Source organism: Lissotriton vulgaris, chromosome 2_1, assembly GCF_964263255.1.
Source record: "Lissotriton vulgaris chromosome 2_1, aLisVul1.2, whole genome shotgun sequence".
In the NCBI taxonomy this organism is placed as follows: domain Eukaryota; kingdom Metazoa; phylum Chordata; class Amphibia; order Caudata; family Salamandridae; genus Lissotriton; species Lissotriton vulgaris.
The window spans coordinates 134,331,240-134,344,435 of NC_141687.1; the positions used below are offsets into that span (position 1 = coordinate 134,331,240).

The following is a 13,196-nucleotide window of genomic DNA, read 5'->3' on the forward strand; positions in this document are numbered from 1 at the left end:
GAAATGTGTTATATACCTTTCCAATTAGATAAGCAATAAAATAGATTGAACTCAGTTTGCTGCATGTTTTGTTAAGAAGAAAATACCAATTGTTTAATTGTGTATTACTTAAAAGATCAAAAATGGTGCAAATGCACTTGTATCGTTTTTAAGCTGGACTGAAAACTTCTCATAATGTGGCCACAGGTGCTATTATCCCCTTATAAGATGTAGGTGTTGTATATTTATTGATATTCCATCGGCCATTGATGCAGACATCCTTCTAAATTCATGTATTGCAGAGTGAAACGGTGAATGTCACTGTAAGCACATGAATCAGTCAACCATATTGCCTGCTCTATAAGGCTACGTCTTGAGTGTGAGATTCAGAAGGAAGGCCGGAGTGTAGCTTCAGGAGGGGTGTTACACTCCCCTCCCCCTAATAAATATATTCTCTAGTAAATAGTTGGGTACAGGTGCCTGCAGTTGGGTATGCTGAGGTGGCTGTCAGATTTCACCTGGGATTTTTACATGCACACACAGGCAAAAACATTCACACATGTCTCTCCTTTCTGTTTTGAAGGTTCTTAATAACTGTTGGTTATTTTACAACATTTTGTCCTTTTAGTAACTCTAACAATCTGCACTGCAATATCTTCCCACTGCCCCTAAAGACAACCCATGCTCTGATTTTCAAATAATGCCAGGATTTGCTAGCGTGATTGCCAGGAAATTTGAGGTTCATACCCCCCAATCTTGTTGACCAAGCTACGTCACTGAGAAAGGAAAATTGTGGGATACCCAACAGACTAAAACCATGTCCCTTTTAACGTACAAATTAGCCTACGGTAACATTTTCCAAAACTCCCTTAAAAATGAGCCATCTGCAGTAGGTTTAGAAAATCACCAACGGCTTTGGAGGACTGTGGTCTGGGTACCCTGTATTTATACCAGTGCATCATTCTGAACTGTTCAAATGTCACTACCTAGAAGAGATAACAATCACCCTTCTTTCAAAGTTGAATCCCTTATTTTAAAGTTGAATTCGCTTTAGGAGAAAATGCAGAATATGCTGGCAAAGAAGACTGATGATGGCAAATGTTTTAGTGGTCAAGCTAGAGAACTTCGAATTCAATCAATAGAGTCATTATCCACAGATGAACACACATCCCGTGGGTACTGCTTCATCATCTGATCTGAGATTCGGCCTCTTTGATCATACATGAGCTCTTTGTATCAAGATGGCTGTAACTGGCCTGAGGGGGCCTGTGTTCCTATTCATAGGAGATGTGAGGAATCAGTTTCATCGGAATGATTCCTATTGGAGCAGGATCAAAATTATTTTGCCTATGGTTGGTCTCTCTCTGTGATGCCACGTGAGCACAAGAAATGGGACCGGAATGTGGCCAGAGTAATTTCGAGGATGCAAGTTTAATTAAGGTATTCCAATGATCCCTTTCAGTTTTCTCGTTGCATTGTGGGGTGTGAAGGTGCTGATACCGCCACCTATTATCTTAGAATTTATTTGTATATTTTGCAGCTATGAAGGTATAAAAAAATATATATGAGACCCTAAAAGGTGACAATTTGTGATTGGAAATCACAGATAATAAGCATGCTAGCATAGAATCTTGCCCTGCCTGCACTAGAGCTAAAGAGACCGAAGAACATGTACTTTTGTTTTGCCCTAAATACCAACAGATACACAGGATGTGGATAAGACCAATGTGCCTAAACCTTGGAGTCAGGCAATATCAGATTGCATATAGAATCTTAAAAACTGATGTATTGGGGCCAATAGTTTTTGCCGTTAGCCTCTTTCTATTTGCCTTCTGGATAACCTGACAGAAGCTTTTACCTTTGGATTGCATTGCGATCTTAAACGATCCCAATTGTGATATGTTGGCCAATTGAATTAATGTATTGTGTGTTGCATTCGAGCTCCTCCTCTTAAGTGGTGTGGGTATTAGCTGGAAGGTTGCACTGAAGTTTGTCTTTTATGCATTTTTAACGTGGGTTTTTATCCAAAATTGTTTTATAGTATATTTTAATCAATCATCGGAAATGCATTTTTATTTTATATTTTTAGATTGTAAACTGATGATTGTTCTATTTTTGTACACTTTGATGTTTTGAAACAAATAACTGAATAAAGTTATTTGACTGACTGACTGACAAGCATGCTTCTACAAAAAGAGAAGTTCTGAGAAGTTCTGTTCCAGAAGCAAGGAAAAGCTTTCCCTGGTATTCTATGGTAACTTTGTGACTGGTGTTTGAGCAGCTTTAGAAGTCAAAGCAACACCGGCAAGAGCTGGTACTTAGTTGTAAGATTAGAACTTAAAAATGTGGAATCTGGCAAAAGGAAATGTCTAATTCCATTCATTGAAAAAAAGGGGGAATCCCTTTGTGGAAACACTCGAACTGGTCAATTGGTGTACTTATACCGCTATTAGCCCATGTATTAGAAATTATCTTTAACACAGTATAGTACACAATCAGTAGATTCTATAATTTTCTTTTTATTTTTTACTTAAAAACAAATCCTAGGTATTACAAATTGCATTAAAAACATGAACATTAGCACCACATCATTTCATTGAAAACAACAATTTTTCAAAATTGGGTTTCCCTGATGTGTATACATATGACAAATAGGATTGTCTGTTGTTTGTCTCTCTTCTGATTACACATTGTTTAGAAATATTTCTTGTTTTCAATGAAATGATGAAAGATATACAGATATAAATGTGGTGCTAATGTACATGTTTTTAATGCAATTGTAATGTGTTGTTTTTAGAATTTGTAATACCTAGGATTTGTTTTTAACTAAAAAATAAAAAGAAAATTATAGAATCTACTGGTTGTGTACTATACTGTGTTATGGATCATTTCTAATACATGGGCTAATAGCGGTGTAAATAGTACACCAATTTACCGGTTCGAGTGTTTCCACCAAGGTATTCCCCCCTTTTTCACTGTTTGCTAGTACTCTAATCCCCTAGTGTGCTAAGGGGTCTCTCTCAAATAAAAACGTAATTCCATTCATGTCTATTTCTTTCAAGTCAAGGTGCATCAGCTTGTAAGGACTGATGTCCAGTTCATACCTGAGTAAGTGCTGTTGCCCGTTGGATGTCCTGGAACTTGCAGTGTCCCTGAAGTCAATGGAGGTGGGGGAGGTAAAGCCGCAGGAGGGGCAAACATATTGGGGTGATGCTGATGAGCAGGAGGAGTTTGGCGGGTCGGGGTGAAGCTATGAAGGGGGCTGTGGCTTGGCAATGACAAGGGGAAAGGGGAGGCAGAGGAACGGTGGGAATGTTGTGGTGGGGGAGCCTGACTTTTGGCTGGAGTGCTGCTCCTGCTGCTGCTGTTTTGGAGAAAAAAGAAACAAATAAGCAAGGCATTCAGAAAATAAAAAATGGCTTGACTAAGGGGTACTTTTAGGGGTTCAGTGTATGAAAATTAGATCACTCCACTCCTCTTTTCTTATAGTACATCCTTCATCAGGAATTGTCTTGATGGTCAGAGTTTTGCAGGACCATACCCAATTCTAATGAAAGAGCCTGATATTTTCCAGTTCCACTGAAAACTGAAGACTCAATCCCAGTGCCTAAATCCAACATATTTCTTCATTAGCAAATTTTGACTCATCAAGGTGGTTGAGTCCGTAAATGAACAGCATGTATAATGTTCAAGTTTTTTAAATAAATATTTTAGGAAAACTTGGAAAGGCTTTGGCTACCAATTAGAGTTGGACATATCTTTTCGTGGCGATTTGCGGGATCCATAAAAACTTCAAAATTGATTTAAAAAGTCTCACTTTCAACTCAGGAGGGTTTGTGGCAGTAGAGGGTAAAATAAGATTTAATTTTTGGTAAATAAAAACAGAGCACTCGAATGACTTACTCAACTGTACAATTAACTCTTTCCTTTTAAATTCACACATTTAAAACGGACTGTCGGCCTGGCACCCTTTGTCAAGCAAAGTCATAAAAAATAACATTGTGGAATCTTTGAAAACAAAAAAAGTATACTGAAAATGACTGCCTCTCCAGGTACCATTCTCTGCCTTGGTGAACTATATCTCATTAATTGAAGTTGAACCTATAATCTCATGTAGATTAGGATGGCTATAGCAGACGGATCAGTGCATAAATTTAGAAACTCAGGCAATCCATGTCTACTACCTATCTATAGGCCGGAATAATATCCATACCTCTTGATTGGTATATTAAGGAAGGTGTGGATTTTTCAGTGAATTACCTTACTTGCCGCTTGCTCAGTAATGTAAGAAAAACCACTGAGCCATTTGTATAAAACTAGTCACTCTGACAAACGGCTCTGTATTTTGAGACAATTAGACATAGCAAGATATTTGGACTAATTTTAGCAAATGTTTGGTCTCGGATCCCACTAAACCATTAATGTAATAAGCATATTTTGGAGCAAGCAGAAGTGAACTTGGGGAGAAATTTCTAGACTAGTTCAACCACACTCTTTGGGCTTAAAAAACTATGGAACCTTTAAACATCATTCTACTATGTCCACGAATATGATTATGATGTAATAGCGCCATATATCCTTATTGCAAAATAAATCAACAGTACCAGAATCGTCATAACTGACCATAAGCCAAAAAGTGAATGTTGTAGTTTACCTTAAGCTGTTGAGGCTCAAACTGCTGCTGTTGTATGCCGACAGGGGTTGCGATAGTGTCCGTGATGGAGGACGAGATGTCACTGGAGGAAGATGACCTGAGTGTGCAGGGGAATGTATTCTTGCCTGCTTCTGCGCCTGAGGCTGTGGTGAAGGAAGGAGAACGTCAGGTGGTGGCGGTGCCTGAGGCCGCTGGGTAGCCGCCGGCTGCGGCTCTGTGGGAGACGCCGAATGCTGGATAAGAATGGGAATCGGGGATGAGGACTGGGGTTGGGGCTCTGACAACTGAGGTTGGGCAAGTGGAAGAACCAGAGGGAAATGATCTTTGGGAGTTGCGGGTTCAAGAGCCGGCTCGTCAATGCTGTCTTGGCTTTTCTCCTGGCTCCTTTCTAATCCCGATATATGACGGACAGGTTCTCCCCTTGGACTCCCGACATCATTGGTGGTCAGTACACTGACAACAAATGCAGTATCTGCAAAACATAACCAAAATAAACGCTGATTATATGATACGCTGATTTACTTCATTTCACAAGCTCCATTTCAGAATGCAATACACCAATCGCGGGTGCCTACTAATTGTAAACTCTTTCGCCAGCTCTCAAATACTCTGGTGTCGTGACATATGAATATGGTAGCTCTGTCCAAACCATAACAGGAAAAGACGCAAACAGAATGTTATAACTGATGTCTCTGAAACATAAATTCCCAGGACGAATGGAATTAGGGATTCTGTGGCCGCAGCGTTTTTCACATCATTTTAAATTTGACACATTTGTCACATAAGCCATCACCTGCTACATAATTTGTGGATTTTAACAAAAAAATATAGTTTCTAGCTCAAAAGGATCAAAAGTTACTAAGAATGTGGCGACACTAGTTGCTGTGCAGCGGGAGGCACTTTTCAAAAATCGACTGTTCACCTTTCATTTGTATATTACTGTATTTGGATGTAGAACTAGTATTAATATGTTGAAAACTTTGTCCAGACAGTGTTAACATGAGATAAACATAAAAATGATAAAATATTGAAATTATACTCTCACAAATGTACAGCACTATACTATATCATTTGCATTTTCTTGCAGCATTATTTGGTAAACAATGTTGCATAATTTGTTTCCTCTTTTGCCTCATAATTCCATTGGCTGTGACCATACCCTAACTTCACTGCAGGTAATGGCAGCTGGTTTGAACAATATATATAATCAATAACGGACCTGGTCTTATTTTCAATCACAAATATTACTATTTTTCACAATCAAATTACCACTGCGGTATAATTACAACTCATTTTTGAATAGGCCTTTATAATTCTGAATCCATAGAGGGGCAAGAAAGGTAAGAGTCTTAATGTTTTGTATGTGCAATGGTCTGAACATGCTGGGCTCAGATAACCAGAAGGGCTCTTGGAGAGCAATGCCTTTCTTTCAACCCACAGATGTTTTGTCTGCATATAAACAAGCCAGTGGTCCTGACGGTGAAGTTATCTGCAGAAGTGTGAAGGAGCATCATGGTAGCTACATTATGAAACAGCTGAAATTACAATTTACCTTGGACAGGCTAAGCTCCAAACATCAAGTGTTAAGAAACCTGGTGTTTGAGACAGATTACCAATGCTTTTTGCTGTGGTGCAATGCAAAAGGTAAACCACATGTGATGTTGCCTTATTTCTCAAAAACAATAAATACTACCTGAAAGGCCAACAGCATCAAATTGTAAATCTAACCAACTGCAAAGGTTGAGGGCATCAAAAACTTTTAATGGTAGCATCTGAGTGCTAGCTCATTTAATAACCTCCTCAAAGCCTTACCGTTCCACTGAGAAAAGCTTGTCATTGGTACATAAAAAAGTTCCTCAAACGACACTCAGAGGTCAAGAGCACCCACTGTGGTAAACTCTGCAGGTGTCTCCCCTGCAAACGTCATGGTTAGCTTACATACTACGGGCCGGATTCACAAAGGTAAACTAAAAATTTGTTAAAGTTTTGAAATATTTGGAACACAAACTACTACGGTTACAACCTGGCAGACTGCCCAGTTGTGGAGGAGAACGCTGCGCATATGTGTGGGGTGTTCCACCCAACTACAGAATCTCTACAGTCATAAGCTTTCTATCAACTTTTAGTTTGTGTAAATGTACCTTTGTGACTCAGGCTCAACGTATCACTCACAACTATAGAAATGCCCCTCAACAATGGTACCTTAAGAGGTGGCTTCGCACCCACTCAAAACGGGGCCATGTGATGGCCTAATCCTGACGTGTGCTCACTCAGTAACATGCACATCCATCAGGGCCATGATGTTTTAACTGGTGAGTGAGGGTGGGATGATCTGCCTTACCCACGTACTATGATTCCAGCAAGGAAGAGAGTGGATGCACCTTTGTGGTAGCAATGCCATAATGGAGAGACAATTTGTGCATGAGGCACCCTGAAGATTTTGCAGTATCAAAATGGAGAATTTCCAAACATTAGTATATAGTTTTTGTTTAGCATTTCCATAACCCCTCATACTCCAGATGAGTATGAGGTGCTAGTCAAGTAAGAGTCTGCTTTGCTGTGCTTGTTGGGTAGAGTGTGGATAAATGAGGTGGTCCATGTGGGAAGTATTTTGGTGCTGTGGATGAGGCTCAGATGGGTCCCCAATCTTGTCTCAGAGAAATAGAGTCGCACTGAACATTGTGGACGGACTGACAGCTTCTGGGTAGGAAAAAAAAGGGCATTTTGATGATGCCAAATTCCAAAAGCCGCAGCGCCTAAAGTAGCAGAAAAATATTTTTCTAATTTTACTCTACATACTATTAATTCTACATCCAATTTGATTCCATCGTGCACATCTTTTTGAGAAATAAGATGTGCTCCCTGCATTACTGGTATCACACTCACAGAATGTGAGCATGACCTTTTATTTTGATGGGTATGCAACCTTTACAACGCAACTTTTACCACGCAGTGCTGTTTCAACGCATGTATTACAACGAAAACCATTACAACGCATTACACTGGGGGGCACTCTAGGATAAGGAATAGTTTTAATTTACTATCCAACACCTTCCCTAGTGTCCACGGGGACTGGAGTTGGAATAGTAAATTAAACTATTCACTATCCAGCACCCCCAAGTGTAATGCGTTGTAAAGGTTTTCGTTGTAATACTTGCGTTGTAACAGCATGCGTGGTAAAACCATGCGTTGTAACGTCATACATCCATTTTGATGTCTTTGATACACAGTCCAACTCTCACAGGAGGTGGTGGGTGGGGGGGGGGGCTATGCCATAGCACCATGTTTTTACAGACTTACTTAAATCTTGGATCCGTAGAAAAAGTTGAGATTTCAGAAATGAGAATGCTGACATCTGCCCAAAAGGCACATGGCAATTCGAGAACAAGAGAATGAGACGTCTTCATTTTATGGTCAAATATGGTCAATATATTTACTGGGTGATACATACATGAAATCAAAGAGTAACGAGATTACTTTACTTGACTAAGCTGATTTGAGTTTATTTCCAAAACGTTGCACGATGCTCTTTCCTAGAACAGAAACTCGGATAGGTTTGTTAGATTTTAAAACTTTTTGTAGCTGACATTTCTTTGTCACATAACACAAAATGAATCTGTTTAAGGTGCCAAGGAGACTTTGTGGCCTTTGCATTGCCAGGTGCTTCTCTTGTCTTTGACATTCAACCAAAGAGAGTGTGATTCTGAAGACATGGCTTTATCTCCCTGTCCCTGAAATTCTAAATATTTACCGTGTGAATTATGATCACTATATGCAGTAAAATGTCCTTGTATTGTCCCATTCAAAGCCAATCACGTCCACCACTGATCTGGGTCCCTATTCAGCTGGCTATGGTATATTGTACGCTTTCTGACAGACAGGCATTTCTTACCAATAAGTCGACTAAAATAAATTAATGCTCCCAAATATTGGCCGACTGACAGCCCTGGAGCATGAAGTCTTCCATTGGCAAATGCACTTCTCTAACTCCCATTCAAGGGACAACCAACCTGTAGTAAAGCACAACATATGAATAGATTTTAACTTAATTTGGATTTTTTTGTAAATATATTTTGTTTAGATTACATTAAATGTTCATTTTTCTCCTGCCATCCCTTAAAAAAACATTTGTGTTGAATGCCTCACATTCTCGGATGCAAATTATTTATTTTTTTGAATTGAAATTTAATTTTAAAAGTTATGATTTACGCTATATTTTATTAAAACGTAAAATGTTATTATGTAACAAGATATCATTGAAGTGTTCTTTTGTGCACATACACCCACCTGTTTTGCAGTAATTATGCCACATTTTTCTACCAGATCCCTTCACCCCTCCCACATTTAATAATATACCCAACCAATCTCACTACAGACAATATAAGAGAAACAGAGATCGCCGTCCAGAAGTTTGTAAATAGCATTTTGATGTATGTAAAATAGTACTAATTTGCGTAAGTCTAAATGGCTTTTGTGACTATGCCCCCATGGCTGTCCCCAGAGACTGAATTCAGCATCACACTGTTAGCAGTTACTACCACCTGCCACCCCCTCCGACTCTTAAAGAAGCCATGCTCCATTTAAGTGACTGCAGGTCTCTTATCTGCTCGCCAAGGTTATCGAAGTCCCAGGCGAGCTCAACATTTGTTCAACATTTGTCTCCGTGACAAAGTGGGACTCCCCCGAGCACGAGCTCTAAAAGTGGCATTCCCATGTGCGGCTTGTGACACTCTGTTTATATGTGCACCGAGTGGGAGCGCAGGTGTCTGTCACTCTCTCGTGTATACTGCCACCGCGTACACAGCACAGCGTTTGCTGCAATTATAACATTCAGAGCACAAATATTATTTATTTGTCGTGTCAACTGGAAAATAGGTCCATCACCGTAACTCTTATCTGGTATGAAGGTGGCAACAGCGCGTAAAAATAGGATAGTTATCAGAAACGCATGTTACGTGAGGGAAATGTAATACTGTAAGGCATATTACCGAGGTGTGCGTTGCAAAACGCACAACGCACATCTCTGTATTGCCGGCTACCGCCGGATTTCATCCCTAATTAGCGCGCAATTATCAATGCGCATCAGGCAGGGGCGATAGTCGGCGATATAGCACATTAGCGCATGAAAACAAACGTTGTTTTTATGCGCTAATGTGGGCCTTGATAATATGGGGGTGTGGAATCAGCGTAATGATCCATACCCCCATGTTATCAATGCTCTAAACACCTGGTCAGAGCAGGCGTTGGGAGACCTGCGATAAATGAGTTAATCGCAGGTTTTTGTCTCCCAATGCCTGCCTTGGTAATAGGGTGTTCCCACCTCCAACCACATTTTACATGTGGTTGGACGTGGGAACGCTCACTTTGCATGTCATTAGTGATGTTTATCGCCGACATGCAAAGTGGGCTCGGCCCAGGCTTTAAAGTGCCCTTGGTAATAGGGCTCTAGCTGTATCGCCGCTTTCTCGGCACAATTCGCGGAGAAAGCGGCGATACTAGCCCTTGGTAATATGCCCCTACGAGTCTTACAAGAACATAGCTGCAAAACATTGGAGTTTTCATCAACTAAAGTCTATCAACTGAATAACAAATCACTGCTGTGGAGACAAAAAAATTATTTTCACAATAGAAAAGGGAATGTTGTCAGTTTTCACTCTTGCCATCTGTATGGTATTATTGTAATGGAATTGCAAGAGCTTGGAAAGGAGTCTACAGATGTAGTATATTTTCTCATTCCCTGGGGTCAAATTGCTGCAGCGAACTATAGTGTGAGCTGGGCAGACTGATTTTCTTGAATTTAGTTTGAGAGCAGAACGTGAGGTATCTTAGGAAACAAACATCAAAATCTGTCTCTTTTCTAGTTGTGGATACAACAGACCACCACAGAAATAGTGACTGATTGCAGGTGATACCCCCAACCCATGCAGAATGGCTGAAAGTTCCTCTTTTCAAATTCGGCGCTCCATTAAGAAGAACATTGCATGTAGCTGGTTTGGGGCAGTACCACAAATGACCACTTGAGGGCACCATTGAAATGCATGCTCCAAAAGTCGATTTGTTGCTAAATAAAAGGGAGCACCTCAATGTAAAACAGATAGTTTTGTTAAGCACTCGGATAATCCTACACCATAGTTGCCACGCCATACAGCCAAGGTGTGCATGATGTCAGATTAGAACCTTCTAGACTTTAAGCTGTGAATGTACACCTGGTGGCACATAGATGGGGGCGTTGCATCCTGCCATATACCCTGCCACACGAGTGGTCGCTACCTTCTACTTCCTGGAGTGAAGGCACACATCACCATGAACCTTCTGGGAGGGAAAGAGTCTTCTGTGAATGGGGCTACAAGGTTTTTTATGGCACAATTGTATTATCTCATTAGTGACTGTCGAGCCACTTACCCCTAGTTTTCACCAACACATGATCATTTCAAATAAAAAGCATTTTTTTCCTTTACACCTAATTATTAACACTTTGCCAGCAAGATGTATGGCACTAACTAATGAAATTCTTCCGCAAGATTCAGGGCATTAGGATGCAAAAAAAAAGGTAGAAATATTAGGCGATGTCAAAATATAATGCATGGGGAAGATGCTGGATTCCCTGTAGTTCTTTTCCTCTGTCCCAGTGGACATTTTCTAAATCCGCTTACACAGGTATGAAATTACAGAATATATATTCGTTTCATAATTAAGACTCCAGGGTTTCCAAAACGAATGCAGACAGTGTGTGTAAGAGTCCCACAGGGTTCAATTTGTCAGTTTTTCTAATATCTATAAAAGAAAATATGGAAATGGTTGCTGGAAAAAAAACACCTTTCCCCTCATCTCACGGTGATATGAAAAGAGATAACTTCAAATCCATCATATACGCTGCAAGGCAGAAATGACAGAGCAGCCAATTACAGTTCTGGCCAATTATACCTCCAAACCTCTGCAAATCACATGCGAACAAAGGTGCAGATAAGAGTTCAAAGGGGAACTGGCGCTCATGTTTAACGCAGACTTTTTGTGCTTCAATCAAAAAGTGGTCAATTGATTTTCATTCAATCAAGCTAATGCATCCGAGGTAAACCCGTGGATAATAAGAAGGGCAGACGGGAATAGAGATGGGTAGAAAGGAAGCTCTTTATTAAAATGTGCTGAATTACATACTTGGGTCTCATTTTAAATTCGATGCAAAATCTCGAGAGAAAATCCTGTAGGGTTACAAATGTACCTACTGGGCTCTACATCCAGATTGAGCATTCCTAGGATGAAAAAAAGCAATCTTAAGCCATGCTATTATCACATAACGTTATTTTGTTGTTTCTCCATGCAATTACAATCAGAGTGCTGCTGATAGTAACGAGACAGTCTTTCCCTAAGATGCGAAATGTTGCTATGGGAATGTCACCAGCATGGTCACCCGCTGAGACTGGCCAATCACATGTGAATCTGGTAATTGAAGTTTTGAGTTTCAAGGTCCAGATCCTTTACATTTTCTCCTTGGCGAACAATGCCCCTTCTATTTTTTGTGGGTGGAACGCTACTCGAGGTTTGGACCTTCCATGCCTCAATTTTGAACAATTTTCTCATTCAGTTAGTCAAGTGATTTCCACTGTAATACATATGAGAAATGCGTCTTATATATTGTCTGGCATTTTATTCACCATTGGAAAATATTCAACATTCGTAGTATGTTTCACAAAGTTTCAAATAATGAGGCAGCTGACACGTGTTTCGCCCCATGTTGGCCACTCAGCCTGGAGCTTTCTCAATGCTCTGAAATTCAAATGAACATCAAAATTGAAACAAAGTCCAGAAAACACATTTGTAGCGATGCACTTCAGTCGGAATTATGTTATATCGATTTGGCTTATCTAGCCATGTTGTGTCCTGGGTTCAATCCCCAATGTTAGCGTTCGTAGTATGCTATCAATGTTGAACTGATGAATACTTTTCGATGGTGAATAAAAAGCGAGACAATATATAAGAAGCATTATACATATTTATTACAGGGGAAAACACTTGACTAATGGAATAAGAACAGATCTCAACTTAAACAGGAGGACACACTCGCTCTCCTTTCACATGTGAAGCTTGTATCTAGACTTTTTGGTGGGCCCTGGCATTATGGTTATCCATCATGTTCATAGAGACCGAACACGGTACTAGGTAATGCAAAGTCCAGAACCTGGTCTGTAACCTGTGGGAGACCGTAAAGTGTACCCTCATAGTAGACGTATACCTACGGTCCATATCCTAGGTTATATGCATAAAACAGAGGTGGCAGCGCACCGTATTTCCCGAATCTTTACTGTAACCAGACCTTTTTCTCGATGTCAAAGTGCAGACTCCTGACCACTCTCATGTAAAGATCTGCTGTTATGTGAATCACCCTGAACCTTGTCATGACACCTTCTGCGCCTGTTGGATGTATGACGGTACAACGCGTACTGTTATAGCGCGTCCCTTTACGACGCAATTTTAACAAGTCGTTACAACGACTTGCGTTGGGGGGCGCTGATAGTGAATAGTTTAATTTACTATTCCAACACCAGTCCCTGTGGATAGTAGGGAA

The 13,196-nt window shown here is 40.2% G+C and overlaps 1 protein-coding gene across 5 annotated transcripts in view; it reads right to left on the reverse strand.

The window, feature by feature from the left end:
- The window catches only part of AUTS2 (activator of transcription and developmental regulator AUTS2), a 157,950-nt gene that overhangs the window by 52,498 nt on the left and 92,256 nt on the right, over nucleotides 1-13,196 (reverse strand). For 3 of the 5 annotated variants that reach the window (XM_086954584.1, XM_086954585.1, XM_086954583.1), the window contains exons 3-4: nucleotides 4,634-5,105; nucleotides 3,084-3,343 (exon numbers count right to left, since the gene is read on the reverse strand). In XM_086954584.1, the coding sequence (XP_086810710.1) occupies nucleotides 3,084-3,180 (97 nt within the window). In that variant the 5' untranslated portion in view covers nucleotides 3,181-3,343; nucleotides 4,634-5,105. The remainder of the gene's footprint in view (nucleotides 1-3,083; nucleotides 3,344-4,633; nucleotides 5,106-13,196) is intronic. The other 2 variants (XM_086954582.1, XM_086954586.1) reach the window with 2 other exon arrangements.